The following is a 20,463-nucleotide window of genomic DNA, read 5'->3' on the forward strand; positions in this document are numbered from 1 at the left end:
CACATCAGGCCTAGCAAAAGCCCTTTTGCTTCAGCTGTAGTTTTGGTAAAGAAGAAGGATGGGACGATGCGCATGTGCATCGATTACAGGGCATTGAATAAGAAAACAATTAAAAACAGGTATCCCATTCCTAGGATTGATGAGTTGATTGATGAGTTGCATGGGGCATGCTTCTTCACCAAAATTGATTTGCGATCTGGATACCATCAGATCAAGATGAGAGCAGAGGACATTGAGAAAACAGCCTTCCGATGTCACTATGGCCACTTTGAGTTTATGGTTATGCCATTTGGACTAACCAATGCACCCGCTACATTTCAGAGTTGTATGAACCAGGTATTCAGGGAGCAGTTGAGGAGATTTGTCTTGATCTTCTTTGATGACATCTTGGTCTTCAGTAAGACCTGGGAGGAACATTCACAGCATTTGGAGGAGGTATTATCTATCCTAGAGAGAGAGTCTTTGTATGCCAAAGAGTCTAAGTGTGAGTTTGGTATGACAGAATTACTATACCTTGGGCATATTATTAGTGCGGATGGTGTTCGGGTTGATCCCGAAAAGATTAGAGCTATAGTAGATTGGCCTACTCCCACAAACCTCACACAGCTTAAGGGGTTCTTTGGTTTATGCGGGTTTTACAGGAGGTTTGTTAAGGGGTTTTCACAGACTGCAGCACCTTTGACAGACCTCACTAAAAAGGGAGCCTTTGTATGGACAGAAGCAGCGCAGCGATGTTTTGACCACTTCAAACAAGTGATGTCATCTTGTCCGGTTTTAGCTCTACCAGATTTCACGAAGCCATTTGAACTTCAGTGTGATGCTTCAGGTGATGGGATAGGGGCAGTATTGATGCAGGAGAAACATCCCATTGCATTCGAGAGTAGGAAGCTTCAAGGTGTTGAGAGGAGCTATTCTATCTATGACAGGGAGATGTTGGCCATAATGCATGCATTGGCCAAATTCCGATCATACTTAGTAGGTGGACGGTTTGTGATCAAAACTGATCACAATAGCATAAAATATTTCATGAGCCAGCGTGATCTTAATGACCGGCAACAGAAATGGGTTACTAAATTGCAGGCTTATGACTTTGACATAGAGTTTGTCAAAGGTAAGAAAAACGTGGTGGTTGATGCCTTATCTCGGAGACCTCACTTATGTGCTCTGGCAGAGATTTCAGGAGATTGGAGAGATCAGATTATAGCAGAGTATGTCGGAGATGCTTGGGCTTCTGGATTGATTTCAGGTACTATACAGGATGATCGCTATGAGGTGATAGATGGATTGATCAGAGTTCAAGACAGGGTTTATTTGATTCCGTCATCACATTTGAGAGAGGTGATACTTAAGGCATTTCATGATGCACCCACAGCTGGGCATCCGGGGATCTTCAAGACCTACAGGCAGATCCGAGAGCGGTTCACATGGAGAGGGCTCAAGGATGATGTTCAGAGGTATGTCAGGGAGTGTGCGGTTTGTCAACAGAATAAGGGAGAGCACACATTTCCTGCAGGTTTATTACAGCCCTTGCCCATTCCAGATAGGAAATGGGAAAGTATTTCGATGGACTTCATCACTGGTTTACCACGAGTGCAGGGAAGGGATTGCATCTATGTGGTGGTGGACCGCTTGACGAAGTTCGCTCACTTCTTTGCTATTCCGTCCATTTACACAGCAGCACAGGTGGCAGATCTTTTCTTTAGAGAGATATTCAGGTTACATGGGTTGCCCAGATTCATTGTCAGTGATCGGGATAGTAAGTTTATGAGTGTTTTTTGGCAGGAGTTGTTTAGGTTGTGTGGTACAGATCTTACACCTAGCACTAGTTATCATCCGCAGACAGATGGGCAAACAGAGATTGTGAATAAATGGGTGGAGGGATATTTGAGGAACTATGTAACTGCACAACAAAAAGCTTGGGTCAGATGGTTGCATATGGGAGAGTATTGTTATAACACCACTTATCATATGTCCATCAGGATGACTCCTTTCATGGCACTCTATGGTTATGATGCACCTAGCTTCATGGATTTAGTTTTGGGGGACAGCAGAGTGCCCAAAGCCAAAAACTTATTGCAGGATAGTCAGGACATCCTGAAAATGCTCAAGGAGAATATACAGCAGGCCCAGAATCAACAGAAATTGTACGCTGATCAGCACCGAATAGAGCGCAGTTTCGAGGTAGGGGATATGGTTTACTTGAGGCTACAACCATATAGACAGTCATCACTCAAGAAGAGCGGAGCTGAAAAGTTGAAGCCTAGATTTTATGGTCCCTACAGGGTGATTCGCAGAGTGGGCGAAGTCGCCTATGAGCTTGAGCTTCCAGAGGGCAGTCGGGTGCACAATGTGTTTCATGTGTCTAGGCTTAAGAAAGCCATTGGTCAGAGTGTAGTGCCTTCTGCAGATTTACCCCCTTTGGATGAGGAGGGGAAGCTTGTGTTAGTACCCGAAGCTATTCTGGATATCAGGGAAAGGACACTCAGGAACAGAATCGTTAAGGAATACTTGGTGAAATGGAGAGACCTGCCAGATGAGGATGCTACATGGGAGAATGAGCAAGTATTGCAACATTCAGGACCGAATTTGCTTGAGGACAAGCAATTTCAAGGGGGGCGGACTGTAATGTCCCCTTTTTAGCGCAACATGATATGGGGTGTCGTTAGCCTATTCTGACATGGTCCCTAAGGCTAACAAGGACATTGATGGGATCCTGAGGTGTTTTGGCCTAGGTGTTTTCGATTTCAGGCCAATCGGTGCTGCTTTGACAGGGTTTCTAGACACTTACTATTTATAGTAAGTTAGTCTCCAAGCAGTGACTTGAAATTTTTAGTGTTTCCTTGGTTGGCATAACTATCAGTAAAAATATTTGAAGGCGACAATGATTTAAAGGGATTATCAACAATGTTTTAATATTTAACGATAAAGTGTAAAGTTAAATTAAATATTTAACTTTATCGTTATTTTATAAGGTTGGGAATATAAAGTAATGTTTAAAATATTAAAAGTTCCCTTTAATGGTACATTGTGGGAAATAATATTTTATTCTAATTGTATTATCCCACATTTAGGAAATGAAGTGTTGGCATCCAGGGAGAAGATATAAATGGAGGTTGAGAGCTCTCTTTTGGGATATGCTGGGATGAATTAATGTTATGCTGTTGGATTTCGTAGAAATCTGATTATTGGGCTTGGAGGACGGAATCCCTCTTTGCTAGCATTCTCTTCACTGTTGAAAGACACAGTCAGGAGGATTAATGGTGTTTTCATTCAGGAAACACATTGGGCTTCATTTGGTGCTCTCGCATGATGTTTTTACAGGGGTTTGAAAGTGCAGATTTGAAAATAGTGTTTTTGCTACAGTACCGCGTGAATAGTGATTTGCTACAGTACCGCGTGAACAGTGTTTTGCTACAGTACTGCATGAACAGTGTTTTTGCTACAGTACCGCGTGAAGTGTTTTGCTACAGTGCTGCGTGAATAGTAAAAATGCTACAGTGCCGTGAATAGTGCAGCTACAGTGCATGAACAGTGTTTTCAGCAGGTTCTATACTTGTGGAGTCCAGGTTTGAATTTGTTTATTATCATATGGTCTGTAATATTCTTCAAATCTGATTTATATGCTTGGAGTTGGAATTAAATAAATACCATCAGCATTAATCCTCTTGTTTTTTGGTATTTGATATGTCTGGTTATTTTTATATTGAATAAACTTTGAAAGCTTTACAATAAATATCAGTTTACCAAATTTATCCTATAGCAAATCAAGAACCAAAAAATCCAGTAGTCAGCTTGCACGCCAACTGTTTGACAAAATTACACTAAGTAAAAAGGACATAAATTTAGTACCGAACAGGGGGTGTCCATTACATCTGCGGATCATAAAAAGGCAGAAAAACTTTCTACTAAACAGTTGGAAAATCATTTAATTGATTCACCTCTGAATTAAGGTACAACTCCCTCTAGTAAATATTCATTCGGCTCCAAATTACATACAATCAATAGAATGCTTTTCACCAGAAAGCACTTAAAGGCAATTGCATACACCAGTCAATACAAAATGAATGCAAGCACTGATCCATATCTAACTTTTTATATAAAGCCGACAGACTTCATACGAACACTAAAACAAAATGAAAAAGCTTATAGAGATGAATTTAGCCAATAGTTTTCTGCACACATAGAAAGCATAACAGCCCCTTCTTTGAAATAGATTTACACAGAAATCAAACTTCAAAAATCAAACACACAGATTTGAAACCGAAAATAGCTATTAATAAGATTTTGCATTCACCGATGGTCATCCATTTTCTGCATACACAAAATGTTTTTAGCTAATCTTAAAGATAGTCTTTTCCAAAAACTTAGTGAACCCTTTCAAAGTCATTACATAAGATATTTATAGGTCACCAGACGCAATAGTTCTTTTTAACCAAAGTAAAATTAACTAGTAAGAGTTAATAGAAAACAACCCTAACTATATAACCAAAACTTAGAGGAAATAACTAGGCTCGCTGGCAAACAATTGCCAGCAGTGCTAGTCATGTCGTCTGCTCGGTTCCAATGTGATCACTCGAGTTGGTGTCTTGGACAAACACCATCACCGCCTTGGCCGCGCTCCACTCTCTATGTACTTTTGAAAACTCCTGGATTACAGTTACGTGTGGCAAACTGATATTAATTACTCTCTGCTTCCAGAGCTCTTTCTTTCTCTTTACCATCTGCACTTTATCTCGGTGGGAATCTAGGTGATCGAGACAACTGGTGAGCATCGACTCCACTTTAGAGATCCTCGTAAAGTCTTCCACAGACAAGGATTTCTCCATCTCGATTTGTCTGATGTGGCTGCCGAACTGGTTAATCATCTTCGTAGTGTCTTCCAGAGTTTCACTGTGCTCTTGAAGTAATTGAACATCCACGCAGTGTAATTCATTCTGCATGGTCGCCCTCAAGGCTGTTAATTCGCCACGCAGATTGGCCGACTCATTATAACCCCATTCAATAATTTGTTTACGCCACTCAATATTCCCCTTGCAAATGAACATTACATCTTCGTTTAGTCCCGACACTTGATTTTCAGCAAGAAAGTTCATTAGACCATAACGCTGATTATCCCACATCTGCTTTGAAATCACGGCCCACTTAGATTTCTCATTCTGCCACGAGACCAAGTTGGAGTCCAATGCTTTGGTAACCTCATTGGCATCTTTGAAAATCTGGACCAAATCCGTTATGTAATTAGTTGCCTGATGCATGATCGAGGTGAGCCACTCTGAGAAAACCTCAGCAATCATCCTGTTTCGCTGAACTTCATCCAAGAATTTTTGATTGCTAGGTGATTTTGGACTAAATGGACCTGAATGTTGGGACAATGGCAACGGGTTGTTCTGCAAAACATGAATATACTAGGCCATCTGCATTAAACTTTGTTTCAACTCAGCCTTGTCTCTCTCATCCTTCCAGGTACGGGAGATAATTTGTTTAGTGGAAGTCTCCAGATGCTTCACATCCACGGCTTTGGTTCCGACCCCCAAATCAATTCGTTCAACAGCATAGTCGGCTTCTGAAGCCGTAGCAGCATCTTTGTTGGACTCGGGTCTAGCAATGTCTGTTGTCCAATGCTTCGTGCTCTCATCAAAATCAATCATTGCCTCTGTTTTTAACTTTTTGGGCTTTGTAGACCTTCCCAGACATTTACTCACAACGTCCTCCATTGATACTGAAATCGGAACTACATTCCTTTTCCTGGTGATTGAATCACTTAACCATTTTGGTGCTAGAGTCAATTCCTTTGAAGGCATGGGTGGAAAACATGCTAAGGGTGGCGGTGTGGCATGGTCTATATGAGACCGGATTTGCAGTGTTCCTAGGTCCTAAAAAATAGTATCAATGTCAATTGAAACCTTGTCTGCTTCAGGAACAGGGGATGTCATCTTGCTCGGTGTTTCCTCTGCGTCCAAATCCAGAATGAGGTGAGAAGCTGTCGGCTTGAATCCCTTCTTGGACCTGGACCTGGTAACTCAACCAGCAATAGAAAGCTCAACCCCGATGTCAAGTTTCTCTTTTTTAATCCTTGCCTGTCCTTTTCCTGCATCAGAAACGGGAATATTAGTCAAAACAGAAGTTTTACTTGCAGTACTCCTCTTCCCACTTTTGCTTTTTGAACTGGTTGCTTGTGTCGGATGAAATCGGCAACTCCTAAGCCAATTTTCCGTCCTACGGATTACACTGAAAGTGCGTGTCTGAATATTATCCCCCATCTTCTTGCTCCAATCAATTTCCGGAAGAGATTCATCATGGACCCGCATCATAAACTTTGAGTCAAGTATATCTTCATCATCGGTGGTGACACCCGAGGTATCCATGGGCAATTTCATTTCATGAGTTTGCTTCAGAGTTAATCTGGACCAACTCCTCCGTACTTCAAATTCATCCTGGCAACCCTCCCAATAATCCTCCAACTGAGGAACATGCTGATCAGGTACCATCTTCTTCACATACTGAGCAATGAAACCCTTACTATCAAAGTTATCCCTTTTCACAAAGGTCTTCAAATGAAACCTTTTAAATTCCAGTTCAAGATTCAGTGCATCAGAGACTGACCTACAGCTATAATGGCCTAAATCAATGGGAAAAATCCCACTTGTGTCGGAGTCCTCACCATAATCTTTTGCGACATAAGCAAGCTGTCTAGAAACTTCGATCAAAATGCAAGAGTCTGAAACGTACCTGGGAAGTCTAAAGGGTTCACCCTTAAATCCTCCGACTCTTAGATAAGTGAAATGGCTGAACTGTATAAAGAAACTGCCATATATGTTAACAAGCTCAACTGCTTCTACAGACATTCTTCTATGCAGATTATCCTGTAATTCAAAGGTCAGTCTTCCAACGAAAACATCATTCCAACGGAGATAATCATCTACATGTCCTTTCAAAGTCAGATTAGGATGATACTCATAAATTCTCATGCCTTGAACCCATTTTACATAAGACAACCCCGACCATTCTCTCACACAGGCAAGCATATACAACAGATAGGATGACATATAAAAATTGGGCATTCCCAGATAATTACTCAGACCTTCATGTAATCTTTCAGCAATGACAGTTCCCCAATCGATGAACCGGCTTCTATCCCGAGTGACCTGGATGAAGAAATACATCCAGTCCTCCGAGTAAAAAGAGTGAGAATTACCCTTTACCCTGTTCAATAGTATTACCAAGTCGCGGATTGTAGGAATTAAATGTTCATGAGTTAGAGGTCTCGGCAGCCTCGAGCCCCCGTTTTGGAATTTTAGGAGCCAATTCCGTGCAATCACAGTTCTATAATACTGCTTTTTCTTAGAGAAAACTCTGTAGGATTTACCAATAGTCCAGTCTTCATAGGGTTCCCGGTGCGGAATACCCATGGCTGCCATTACTGTCTATCTATCAATAGACAACAAGACTTCACCATCGTTTTTCTTTATGCATCTATTACCCTTGTCATAATGATTCATACATTCTAAGACTAACTTAGGACAAGGGGCAGCTGTGGGAAAGGCGGCAGCTTCTAATAATCCACTCTATGCTACATCTCTCATCACAGGGTCTGCGGTTGAATTCTTTACTTTCTCCAGAAAGACATCTAAATCTTGTTGAACCAACGCTGTCTCACCTAACTCTGGTAGAGAGCTTACAAGGGAAGATTAGCTCATCAATTTGGGCGAAACAGGCCTCATGTTTTAGTTTGTGGTTTTCCTGAATTAATCCCAGGCGAAGAAGGAAAGTGAAAACAGAAACAAGCAGCTAACAAAATACCCAGATCTTTAAAACAAACTGCAGCAATTTAGAAAGTTGTTGAACATACCTTCCTCTGTCCTCTGTAAACCTCTATCGCAGCCTACTCCTCCCGCTCCAAAAACTCCTTTTCAAAATCTTCTCAAGAAAAATAATAATTCTGACGAGACAACCATCGAGCCGAGAAAATCTTACCCATCATTACTAAAGCTGCCTTCATTACTCCCTGTTTGTGTGACCTTACTCTGAAATGATTGCGTTGAAACATGCTTTAAATATTAAGTCACTTCACTTCTGACACAGCAGATCTTCACACATACTTGCCATAAATGGCAGATTTCAAATCATTAGAGAAAGAATATTCCTCCGCTCGATGGCCGTTTATCGTGTTCTAAAAGTCCGCGCTGTCACCACGTGGCAAGTCACATGTCTTCCAAGAAACCTATACATAAAAATCTGAGCCTTGCGGAACCACCGCAACTGGACACTAACATGACAAAACGTGAACCTTGAACCTTGAACCAAAAAGGTTCAAGTTCAAGGTTCAAAGAATGCATAATGTCGACTAGAACTAGTAAAACTTAAAAACGTGCAAGAGAGAAGACATTCAAAACAACGCCCGTTGAACTCTGAACCTTGAACCAAAAAGGTTCAAGTTCAAGTTTAAGGTTCAAGTTCAACGCAGTGGAACTTAACAAGGGCCGAATTACATGAGCAAAAATTTAAGCAAATTTCTTGACCAATGAATTGGGTAAGCATTATTTCAAACAAGGACACATATGGAATGAAAACTTTATATGGGCCCAACACCCATGAAGAGAAAACTTTAGGTTGATCCAAAGAGAAGGTTGTTCTGCTATTGATTGAGTCCACTATTGCCGATTCTATTGAATTTAGAATTGATTCCTGATTTCTTGCTTTACCTTCAAATAGCCTGCGGTTCCTTTCTTTCTATATTTCCCAAATTAAGCATGATGGAGACACTTCCATAAGTTGGCTCAGTGAGCTCTCCTTTGTATGCAAGGGCCAACTTTGGAATAGAGGCTTGATTTCATTCGGCAAGGCTAGGATCAGCTCCAATTTTGCACAGAGCCATCTCCAGCATTTGAAAGCAAAAGGGCAATTCAAGAGGAGATGGTCCACTGACTCTGATTGGGCTTTACACAGTATGCATCTTGAAGGTCCTTCATAACCCATTCTTGTGAACTTATCTGTAGTTAGAATTTTTTTTTGGACTGCCAACCATGCAAAGATGCCTGCTTTCGGTATGACTTTGGAGCTCCAAAACATCTTCAGAGGGATATTGTGATTGTTGTGCTCTACAGGGCTGACAAGAATTCTGTATCCATCTTTTGAGTTATACTATCCTGTTTTGGAAGGCGCCCAGATGAGAGAATCTTCTCCTCTTCTGGGGCTGATGTTTCTCGCCTCTAAGTGACCTATGAGTTCATCCAGATCCTCCCTTGGAATCGGCAAGCCCTCCATTGATTTCCACTTCCAGCTTTGTGGATTCGATATATCAACCATTTCCAAATAGTCTCTAACTCTGGAGCCCCAATTCTGTTTGAACTATTTTTCAGTGGCAGGGATATGAATTAGATTTGCCAGGGGTGGATAACCACCCCAGGAGTCTTCCCAGAATAGGCTTGCTGAGCCCTCATGAATATCCCAAGAAACCGAGTTTGAGATCAGATTTTTGCAAGAGATGATGAAGTTCCATATTCTTGATCCTTTAGGGAAAGTACCTGTTCTGAGGATGTTAAGATGATTCTGATCTGGGAGATACTTTGTTGCCAGCATTCTGACCCAAGAGGCACTTGGGTTTTTGATGAATTTCCATACTAGTTTAGCCCCCAAGGCTATGTTTTGTAATTTAAAGTCCTTGATGCCTAAACCGCCCATTGGTCTGGGCTTAATAATTTTGTCCTAGGCTATTAGAGCGATCTTATGCTTCTCTTCAGTGTTTTGCCAAAAGAAATTTCTCATCTTCTTGATAATGAAGGAATTGGCACTAGATGTTAAGGATAGAATAGATAATAGATAAATTGGCAAGGCCGAGATCACTGCTTGAATCATGACTAGTCTTCCCGCCCAAGACAACCATTTGCCCTTCCAGGCATTTGCACTTCTTTCAACTTTGATTTTTAGGGGATCCTAGAGTTTAGAGTTCCTTAGGCCTCTGTCTATTGGAATGCCCAAATAAGTACATGGGAGACTTCCTTCTTTGCAATTTAAAATTCTCAGAATTCTGGTCTGTAGTGAATTTGAGGTTGTGAAGAAGAAAACTTTAGTTTTGTCCTTGTTTCTTAATTGACCTGAAGCCCTACCATACATCTCTAGAATCTGATTAAGGTGATTGGCTTCCTTAACATTCGCTGTCGCCAAGATGAGATTGTCATCTGCAAATTGCTAATGGGTAGCTACAAAGTCTTTAGTTATTTTGACTCCCTCTAACTTTTGATTGGCATGACTAGCTTTGATGGCCCTTCCCAAAGCCTCCCCCATTATTATATACAAGAAGGGAGAGAGGGGGTCCCTTGCAAATACCCTTTGAGGAAGAGAAAAAACTCGTTGGTTTTCCATTAACCAGTATTGAGAATTTGGGCATTGAGATGCACTCAAATACCCAATTTATCCATTGCTTATCAAAACCAAAGGCTTGCATGATTTTACAAAGGAAACGGCAATCTACACTATCATATGCTTTTGTGATGTCTAGTTTTATTATCATACCTGGCCTATTTGTGCTTTGGAGAGTGTGAATTGCTTCTTGTGCTACAATCACTCCATCAAGAATTGATCGGCTCGGTACAAACCCTGTCTGTTCTTCTGAGATGATGTTGTTCATGAGGGGCTTCAGTCTATTAGTCATCACTTTTGAGAGGATTTTGTAGACTGTGTTGCATAGGGAAATAGGCCTATAATCTCCAAGGTTTTTTGCCTTCTCCTTCTTTGGGATGAGTGCTATAAAAGTATTATTTACCTCTTTGAGTATTTTCCCTGATCTTCTTGAGCACTCTAAAGCTTCCGAGAGTTCCTGACCTAAGATATGCCAGCATTTCTTATAGAAGTCCGTAGGGAAGCCATCCGGCCCTGGTGCCTTACCAAAGGGGAGCTGATTTAGAGCTTGGAAAACTTCTTCCATTTTTATTTTCCCATTTAAAATCTGATTCTGTTCCTCTGATATAATCTTGGAGATCCCAGACAGCAGCTTCTTTTGGTCCAGAAGGTGGGATCCTTCAATGTTGTTCAGGAGACTGGAGTAGTAGAGAATGATCTCTTCCTTTATAACCTTCGGATCCTCTGAAGTTTGGTTGTTTCTGATTTGTAGTTTAGATATCCAATTCTTGCTTCTTCTGACTTTTGTTACATTATGAAAAAACTTAGTGTTTTTGTCCCCCATTCTGAGCCAGTTCTCTCTTGATTTTTGCTTCCAAAAGATTTCATCTTTAGAGAGGATGTCCTTGTACTCTAGTAAGAGGGATCTTTCCTGCTGAAAGGATTCTTGGTCCATGCCAGCCCTAATAATCCTGTCATTTAGAGCTGCTAATTGCTCTTCTATGAGTCTTTTTGATGAGAAGATGTTTTTAAAGTGCTGGGAGGTCCATTGAAGCAATTTTTGTTTGACTAGTTTTAGCTTTGCAATGAAACAGAAGAGTTTTGAGCCCTCAAAAGATCCTTCCTTCCACCATATTTCTATCATTATAAGGAAATTTGGCTCTTTCATCCACATATTTTCAAACCTAAAAGGAGTCTTGGATGATCCCTGAGTGCCTTGTAAAGAGAGCATAATGGGGTAGTGATCCGAGCCTGAGCAAGGGAGAACATTGCAGTATGGAGTGAACGGAAAAAGAGTAAGATCCCCTCGCCAGAAAAATCTGTCTATTTTTTCTGCTATATTGCTAAAGCCTTTTCTTCTGTTAGTCCATGTGTAGGTGTCTCCTGAGTCTATTTCCAATAGGCCATTCCTTTCAATCCAACTGTTAAAGTTCTGCTGAGCACTCCTGATAGCGTTAAAGTCACCCCCAATAAAGACTTGTTTCTCAGATAAGGTGGACAATACTCCATCTAGTGAAGACCATGTCTGTCTCTTTTTGGAAGGGGCCACTGGGCCATATACATTGATTATGAAGAAAGAAGTATTCGACTGCAAGTGAGTGATTTTGACAAGCATCCAGTCCTTACTAGATGCAATACCTTCAGCTTTAATTTGAGAAGACTTCCAAATTATCATTAGTCCTCCAGAGGCACCTTCTGATGCTACTGTAGTTTCCAGAGAAGCTTGAAACGAGGAACTTATCCCGTTTCCAAAGGCAACTGCTAGCTTTTCCTCCAATTTAGTTTCTTGTAATAGGATTAAGTCTGCACTGACCAAAAGAATCTGTCTTTTGATCAGCCTTTGTTTGTTAGGGGCATTGAGTCCCCTAACATTCCAAGAAAGAATTTTCATTGTTGTTCAGGAAGGGGATTTCCCTTCCCTACTTTCCAAAGATCCAATAGTTTGGATTGATTTTCCGCCATTCCATCTTGGGATCTGACCACTATGAAAGACTTTCGACCCTTCTTGGGTGGGGATGAGCCAAAATCCGGCTTCTCCAGGCCCTCCTGGTTCTAATGAAGCCCTAGCTTTCTTTTCTCCTTGATCAGTGAGTAGAGCATTGCCAAGGGGGTGTCCAATATTGCATCCTGGTCCTCCTCTCCTATCATGGCGTTCTACAGAAGATTCTGAGCATCCTGATCCAAAGGCAAGTCCAGTATGCTTGATTCAAACGGCGGGGATAGCAGAGAAGGGAAAGGAATTTCCGATGAGAGGTTAAGAAGATGCTTGGGAGGCAGTCTGAGTAAGGGGAAATTTCTCCCTCTGGAAGGGAATTCTCTTCTTTCTCCTCAATGTCTGCTTTAAGATCCTCTTCAATAACCTCCTCCTCTTGCAATATTTTCTCAAGGTGAATATTTTTGAATTTAGTGGATTTAGCTGTGTGAGATGAACCCCTGGAATTCTTGAGCCTAATGCAACTTTTCTTTTTGGAGGCCTTAGATGAAGGTTGGGAAAAGATGTTAAAAGCTCCTCTGTTCAAGGCTGGGTTTTTATTTTGCCCGAACAGACTTCTAATAGCCTTTTGGGAATGAGGCTTGGCAATCGGGGGTAAAATGAGAGGTGGACAAGAACCAGGGGAGGGATGGGATTCCAAGGGAGCTTGGCTAGGAGGCGGGGAAACCAGGCCTTCAAGCTTATTTTTTAAACGCAGACAAGAGGAGGGGGAATGGAGGACAAGGGGATCTGGAACCACAGATGAATCCAAGGGAGGAAAAGAGACATTACCGAGGGGCTAGCGTGAGGGCTTTGAAAGTGCTTGGACCGTTATCTCGACTTCTGATTCCAGGGCAGTTTCTCGATCCAAGGTCCTCTTTTGAGAAACTGAGCTCGCGAATTGTTTTGAGTGCTGAAGAGGGATGTTGAGGGCTCCCAGAGACGCTACCAAAGAGCTATTATTAACTATTTGGTTTCTCAATAAGCATTTGCCAAGAACTGCTTTACCCAATCTTGTCACTTTTTGCTTCTATCTGCCCAACTCCGAAATGATCTCAAGCTCACTGTAGAAGCCTTTGGACAAATCAATCTCAACATAAATATTTGCTATATCCCCATTCTGACCTTCAAAGAAATCTGCTTCAATCTCTACCAGATATCCAAGGGCATCCCCAATCTTTAGGAGTGATTCTGGACACCAAAACTCAAATGGAAGGCCTACTAGGGATAGCCAGATAGGAGTTTTCTCGAATCTGTACTGTGCTGGATCGAACCCTGGTTTCCAATCCAGGAAGTGGAATGTGGAGCCTTGAAAGAACAAGGGACTACCCTTTGTGATTGCTTTTTTTAGTGCCGCATCCACACATTCTATGAACAAGAAATCATTCTACATTTGTCTAACTGCTATAAGTTCTGGGAAAGAGGATTTCCACCAATCCATGATGTCTTTGCTTGTCCCACCAGTGCCACACCATTTCACAAAGAAGGCATTCTCCTTGAGGCAGACAAGCGAAGGGCTTAGGGATTTCGAAGGAAGTACAAAAAGTTTGCTTCCCATTGATTTCCTGAACCATTTCTGGTCCTTGCTCACAAACCTCTTTTGGGTGGACCCTGATGGAAAGGCATTTCTAGAGTCCCTGGCTCGCAGACCTCTGTTAGGCGGACCCATGGTGCGCCAATCCCTGAATGGCCTCCCTGTTGTTGGGGAAGGGCAGTTTTGTTGTCCTTGTCGCCTAGGCTGAAGCTTGGAGGACAGATATTGCTTGGTAGAAACAAAACTCTTCTTATGGGTTGCGATAGGAATGCAGTTTGAGCCTGTCGCAACCTTTTTTGCCCAGGAATCTAGGTTTTGAAACTCCGCAGTAGCATTTTGCCGAGGATACCTAGGACAGTGATTAACCGGGCTCTGAGACCGTGGCCAATTTCGATACCCCGGTCTTTGAGGCTGATGAAGAGGGATGAGACCGCGAGAGGTCCAACCATGGTTTCTCAGAGGTCCAGACATCATGGTTTTACCGCAAGTCCCCTACCTTGGATTTTTAGTTTGACAGAGTTTTACAAACGTTGTTTTGGACAACAAACTAGTTTACAAATTACTTGATTCAAAAGTGCAACTATAAAATTAAAATTAGTTTTGCATTGACTGCAATAAATATTGAGATACTCCAGCATCACTCTACAGACATGGCAAAGATATTTATGTATATATCAATAGTATCAGAGAATGCCAATTATCTCTGGCACATCAAATGCTTGAGCCAGATCTAGACATTATCAGCATCTCATGTTTTCAATGTTGCAAGCTGATCGGAATGTTTTTGAAGTAGATCTGCATACTTGATCAGTATGTGTCTCCTCTCCTGGTCATCCCCTGAGTCAAGGGTAAGTTGAAGGCCAAGCTAAAGATGATTTGTATTGTCCTCCCGAACAAGATAAAGATTAATATTGTAAGCAATCTATTGAATCCCTTGAGCAAAATTATACAGGATTTAGAATGAGAGCGCAGATTGTTCCTTATGATAGAAAGAGCGAAGTACTTCGAGACACCTACTGTGTGACTGCCATATTCAACATGTGCAGGTGAAATGGAATTATGAGAAATAATACAGCCATCAGGTCCAGAATTATTTCTTATCCTCTGAATTTCAGTCAAAATGACTGCTTTCTTGAGTAGATGAAGACCAGATCTGACACAGCATCCAATCCATTGACTGCAAATCTAAGCAGTGGCTCACAAGCAATGCACTAGATGGAGATTTCATTGGAAAGAGGAAAAAGATTTCCAAGAATCACAGCGATACATAACAGTGGTTGGTCTCTACCTCATAGACACCCATATCACTAGTTTCTTCAACTCCCATGACCCTTCTTAAAAGATCTTCAACCTTGACTGGGACGAGAGGGCAGGGAGAATAACCTGAAATCTCCAAGGATATCTTCACTGGCCCCTTCCAGTCCTGGCCCCTTCTTTGCTGACAATTCAACTCCTGCATTTGAAACTACTTAGTAATTGAGGATTCTACAGGTTCTCTTTCTACCACAAATATTTTCAACTAGTGGATCTTTTGTACGTATGGAATGATTTTTGTGGCCTGGGTGGTTTTCCATAGCTCTTACTTGTTAGAGATTTTGGATTATATTTTATTTCTAAACACATGCTCATTTATTTTCGTAGTTGTTTCTACTACTTTTTATAAGTGGTATTTTTTAAATCCTATTTCTGGAGTATATTATCAAGTTGTACATTGCAGCCCTACTTAGATGTTGAAAACAGCATATGCTTTCTTTCTTTCTACATGACATTAAAATAGTTCTGAATAATCAAGTTATATATACAAAATGATATGTGCATAATGCTTGGAAATATACTCACAATATATTTGCAGACCTGTCAAGGTGAAATTACTGAAATTGCGGCTCAAATTTGAGTTATGGTGGAGAAGCATTGCAGAAATGTGAACATGGATTTTATAAATGAGAAAATTTGGAGGTCCCTAGTAGCTGCTACGTAAGGTCCCTGCCTTAAAACAATAATTTAAATTCTAAAATGATAATTACATTTATATTTATATATATAACTTAAATCAAAATCATGAATTCATTATAATATTCAAATGATTCTGCAAATAATCTTATCTTGATTTTCTGATATGTTTCTTCTTCCAATTTGCAGCTATTTCCTTAAATGTTGGTCCTTGATAACTAGACAAGTTATGGGTTTTCATCAAATAACTTGATAGGAAAAATTAAGAGTTTTTCGTCCTTAAATCTCCTGATTTTTCTTTGGAGGGTTTTCATCCTCTTTCGCTGTAATAATTACTTGGAAAGCCACATGATACTCATTCCCAGTTGATTGATACCCTCTCTACAATGATATGATCTCCCTTTATATCTCCTCATTGAGGCTCTCACAACCTTTCACACATAACAACTGCCCTTTGAAGGAGTCACAACGTTTCTTATTCAACCGCTGCTCATATAGTTTAATTTTAATTTAATTCTTCTAAATTCTAAATAGCTAGTATGAAAACTAGCGCCACCTTATTAGCATTATCTTTGGAGCCTCTTTTAATTTCCTAGTCGCTGGAAATGAGCAGCTATGTATGCTGCGTTTGGTAGCAATTTGGCTGGGGCATGACATGCTACCTATACTTGATTTCAATGCAAGTGTGCTGCATCACTTATAGAGCTGACACCCAATTGAGTATGATAAACTCCCTTGCTTGCTTGGACTTCTAATTTTTATCTGAAACAAAATAAGGAGGGACAAACCCTTGAGATGGAAGTCCAGAGGTGAGAATATTGTTCTTTGGTGATTTGCAAGGTGTGAGTGATTTACCCTCTTATGATTAGTTCTAAGGTCTTGATTATGATGTTACTGCTCTTTAAATGCTGGGGCTCTCACCAGTCTGTGTTCATTGCTTTTGGCTTAGATAATTTTTTATTTTGTTTGTAACTGATGAATTCGCTGGTGTGGGTCCTTTACAGTTTTTACTATTTTTATCTTTCAGTTTTCGTTTTATTTGGGGGTGTGCATTGCTGTTAGGGATATTCTTGATATTGTTTTTATGAATACCTGTTTGCTGAAGGTAGGCAATCTGCACTATGTTTTAGACTGCATTGATTTTTGTATCCATGAGAATGTAATAAGAATTATTGAGGAGAGAATCAATGAAGGTTTTGTTTGAATCATTATGCTGTGTATAGTAGCGGTTTTGTTTAGATTCATGACATTGACTTTGCTGCTCTGTTTAGATTAGAGTTTTTAAGTGCAGCAACAGAGGTTGTTTGCATCAGTTTTGGTCACAAAGCAGTCTGCAATGGTCCATAGGGGATTCTGCATGCACTAGGGAAGAAGGGGCAGGAGGAATGCAGGCCCTCAAAGAAAGGTTGATGAATGGCTTAGGAGATTAGAAGCCGTTGAAACCAAATTACATGTTACATCTGGATGAATCCCAAGAGGAACGGGAGAACCAAGGCAATAGACACAATGGAAAGGCTCAATGAAGCACGAAGACAAGGATCCAAAGTGGAAGTGGGTATTTCAGACATTAAAGGTGAACTCAACCCAGATTTATTCCTAGATTGGGTCTAGGAGTTGGAGTAATATTTTGAGATGGACGAAATTGATGACAATGATCGTAAAAAATTAAATTTTGCAGCATCCAAATTGAAGTCTTATGTTGCTCTCTGGTAGAAGAACTTGCAGAGTTGAGAAGAAGACAAGGAAAGGATAAAATTAAACTATGGTTTGAGATGTTGAAATATTTACAAGCTCAATTCCTGCCTACTAATTACCAGTAATTATTTAAATAATTTCAAATTTAATACAAGGAGTTTAGTAAATGCAAGCCTATACTAACCAATTTATGAGGTTTCATATTCGGACAGATATACAAGAGAACCAAGGACAAGCAGCCACAAGATATGTCAATGGCATTAAGTTTCAACTTCAAGATGAGATTGCCTCGGTGAATGTACCTCCTATGGACAAGGCATATGAATGTGCCTAAATAGAAAATCAAATTGGTGAGTTAAAGGGGTAAAATCAACTAGAACAAAGGAATAGGAAGTTCCTCCAAATCCATTGTGAATGAAAAGCTAGAAGAAGGCACGAATGTGAAAGTTAAGTTTTGAGGAAGGGGAGGCTTTAGAGGTAGGGGAGGAGGGCAGCAATCTTTTGGAGATTGGAATCCCCTTAGATGTTTCGTTCATAAAGAAACCCATAAGGCAATAGATTCCTCAAAGCCCCAAAAGGGGCATGTTAGTCTACGAAGAAGAACCTCTAACAAAGGAGGATAGAGCAGAGATGGAAGAGAACTTCATGCTAGAAAGAACCATGACATAGGGAGACAAGGAAACCCCAAAGGTTAATTGGAAGAGAAATAGTATCTTTCAAACAAAAATGCAAGTGTAAGGACAAAGTATACAAGGTGATCATAGATGGTAGATCTATTGACAATCTGGTAAGTACAATAATGGTTAATAAATTGCAGCTTGCTTGCATCCCACGACCTAACTCTTATAAGATTTGTTGGTTGAAGAAGGATCATAATGTACATGTGGATAAACCTTGCCTTTTTACTTTCAAAACTGGTCCATATGTGAATGAAGTGTCGAGTGACATGGTGCTAATAGATGCTTCTCATTTGCTATTAGTGAGACCCTAGAAATATGATTGGAACAAAACCCACCATAGTGGAGAGAATACCTATGGTGTACAACATGAAAGAAGGAAACATCTTTTAAAATTGTGGATAAACCTTGCCTTTTTTGCTTTCAAAACTGGTCCATATGTGAATGAAGTGTCGAGTGACATGGTGCTAATAGATGCTTCTCATTTGCTATTAGTGAGACCCTAGAAATATGATTGGAACAAAACCCACCATAGTAGAGAGAATACCTATGGGGTACAATATGATTGAAGGAAACATCTTTTAAAATTGTGAAAAGTAGAAGAGACATCTAAAATGTTAGCTTTGTCACTTGTATTAATGAGCTCTAAAAATATATATGACGATAACAAGGGAGTAGCTTGTTATTTGTTATACAAAACTAGAAGCAAAATAATATATTGCTAGAGGTAGTTGAAAGGAAGAAGAGGGGTGGAATATGTTTACTAGACTAGTCTATCAAAGAAAGTATGTGCAAAAATCAAATTGGCCATACAGTTACAAGGAAATAAACCCAAAAGCAATATACCATAATACAATGATTAATGTGAAGAAAACCATTTTAGGAGAAAAACTTCACACTCCAAAGCAACTCAATGTATTATTCAATAATCAATGATCACAATATATTTGTAGAGTCTAAGCCCTTATAGGGGTATCACCAACAAGAGATTTGGAGCAATTATGGTAGCATAATAATCTACAAAAAATTCACTATGAAATCTCCATCTCAAGTGCCTAATAATGATACATGAAACCGTAAAAAAAAAGTAATTAAGAAACAATAAACTAAAACCACTCAAAATGTGGCACTCAAATCCCTTGTGAAAAATCCAATGCACAAATCCAAAGACGAGTCCACATGCTAAAAATAGTATATTCCTTCCATCTACCCTAAGCTCGTCATAATAAACTCACCGACTTGGACACTCCCTTTTGATTCCATTTATCTCTATTCAAAAATGTCTTATGTCATGTTATAATATAGATCCTAAATTGATCAACAATTGTTTTTTTTATAGGTAATGGGCCGAAGCCGGTAAGGTGTACATACCCTACCCCCTTTGTGAGATTTGAACTCATGACCTCTATTTCAAAAGCACAAATTCTCCACCACCTGACCAACTCAGATTGTATCGTGCCAATAAAACTGAAATGTCTTAAAGAAAAATCAAACAGAATATTACAGTGGCAGAGAAATCATAAGCGTAAATAATATAAAAAATAACACAAGAAAGCACTTCACACAAGTTTCCTTAATCCTTTTTGACATCTCTGGTATATATTTTGGTGCAGGGAAGTAAACACCTGGGGTTTACAAAGGCACTGAAAAGAAGGGCCATTGTCCACACGCTGCCCTGCCAGATCAACATAATATGTGGAGTTAATGTAAAATCTGCAGCGGAGGCCTTCCTCTTCTCCCACCATCAATGAGCCGAGGCGCTCCGCATTCAGAGGGGTGCAGCTCCAGCTTTCACAGTCATCTGCATTGCTGGCACGACCTGCATCCTCGTTACTCGCGGCCTGTTCAATATCCATCTCTCGCTACGCTCACAATTGCTCTTCCAATGCCCTCCCTCTTTAACAAGTTTGCATCTTCTCCGCCTCTTCCGCGGGATATTTTGAACGTGGTGAATCTGTATCTGGATTCCTCTCGCTGGTTACGCCACCTATACTGCTCACGGGTTTCTATCGTTTATCTTAAAATATTCTGTACTTGTTTATTTCTACGTAACGAACAGTGAATTAATTCGTTCTTTTTTATTTAAATATTATACGATACATTGAAGATTCTATTTAATGAGATTTTATTAATTAAAAATGTTTTTTTAAGTTTGCCTCTTCAAAATTTGTAAGGGTGATAATTTTGTCATATATTAGATAAAAAATAATTATAAATATAGGGGTATCTTAAATCTTATTATAAATTTTATTTTTTATTTTCAAATAAAATTTATTCATTAAAAATGTGATATAGAT

The 20,463-nt window shown here is 40.1% G+C and overlaps 1 protein-coding gene across 1 annotated transcript in view; it reads right to left on the minus strand.

The window, feature by feature from the left end:
• The window catches only part of LOC131044440 (uncharacterized), a 71,802-nt gene extending 51,626 nt beyond the window's left edge, over positions 1-20,176 (minus strand). Inside the window, exon 1 of the mRNA XM_057977763.2 lies at positions 19,792-20,176. Coding sequence (XP_057833746.2) covers positions 19,792-20,022 — 231 coding nt within the window. The 5' untranslated portion in view covers positions 20,023-20,176. The remainder of the gene's footprint in view (positions 1-19,791) is intronic.
• Positions 20,177-20,463: the final 287 nt, after the last annotated feature.

This window comes from Cryptomeria japonica, chromosome 1 (genome assembly GCF_030272615.1).
Source record: "Cryptomeria japonica chromosome 1, Sugi_1.0, whole genome shotgun sequence".
NCBI classification, from domain to species: Eukaryota; Viridiplantae; Streptophyta; class Pinopsida; order Cupressales; family Cupressaceae; genus Cryptomeria; species Cryptomeria japonica.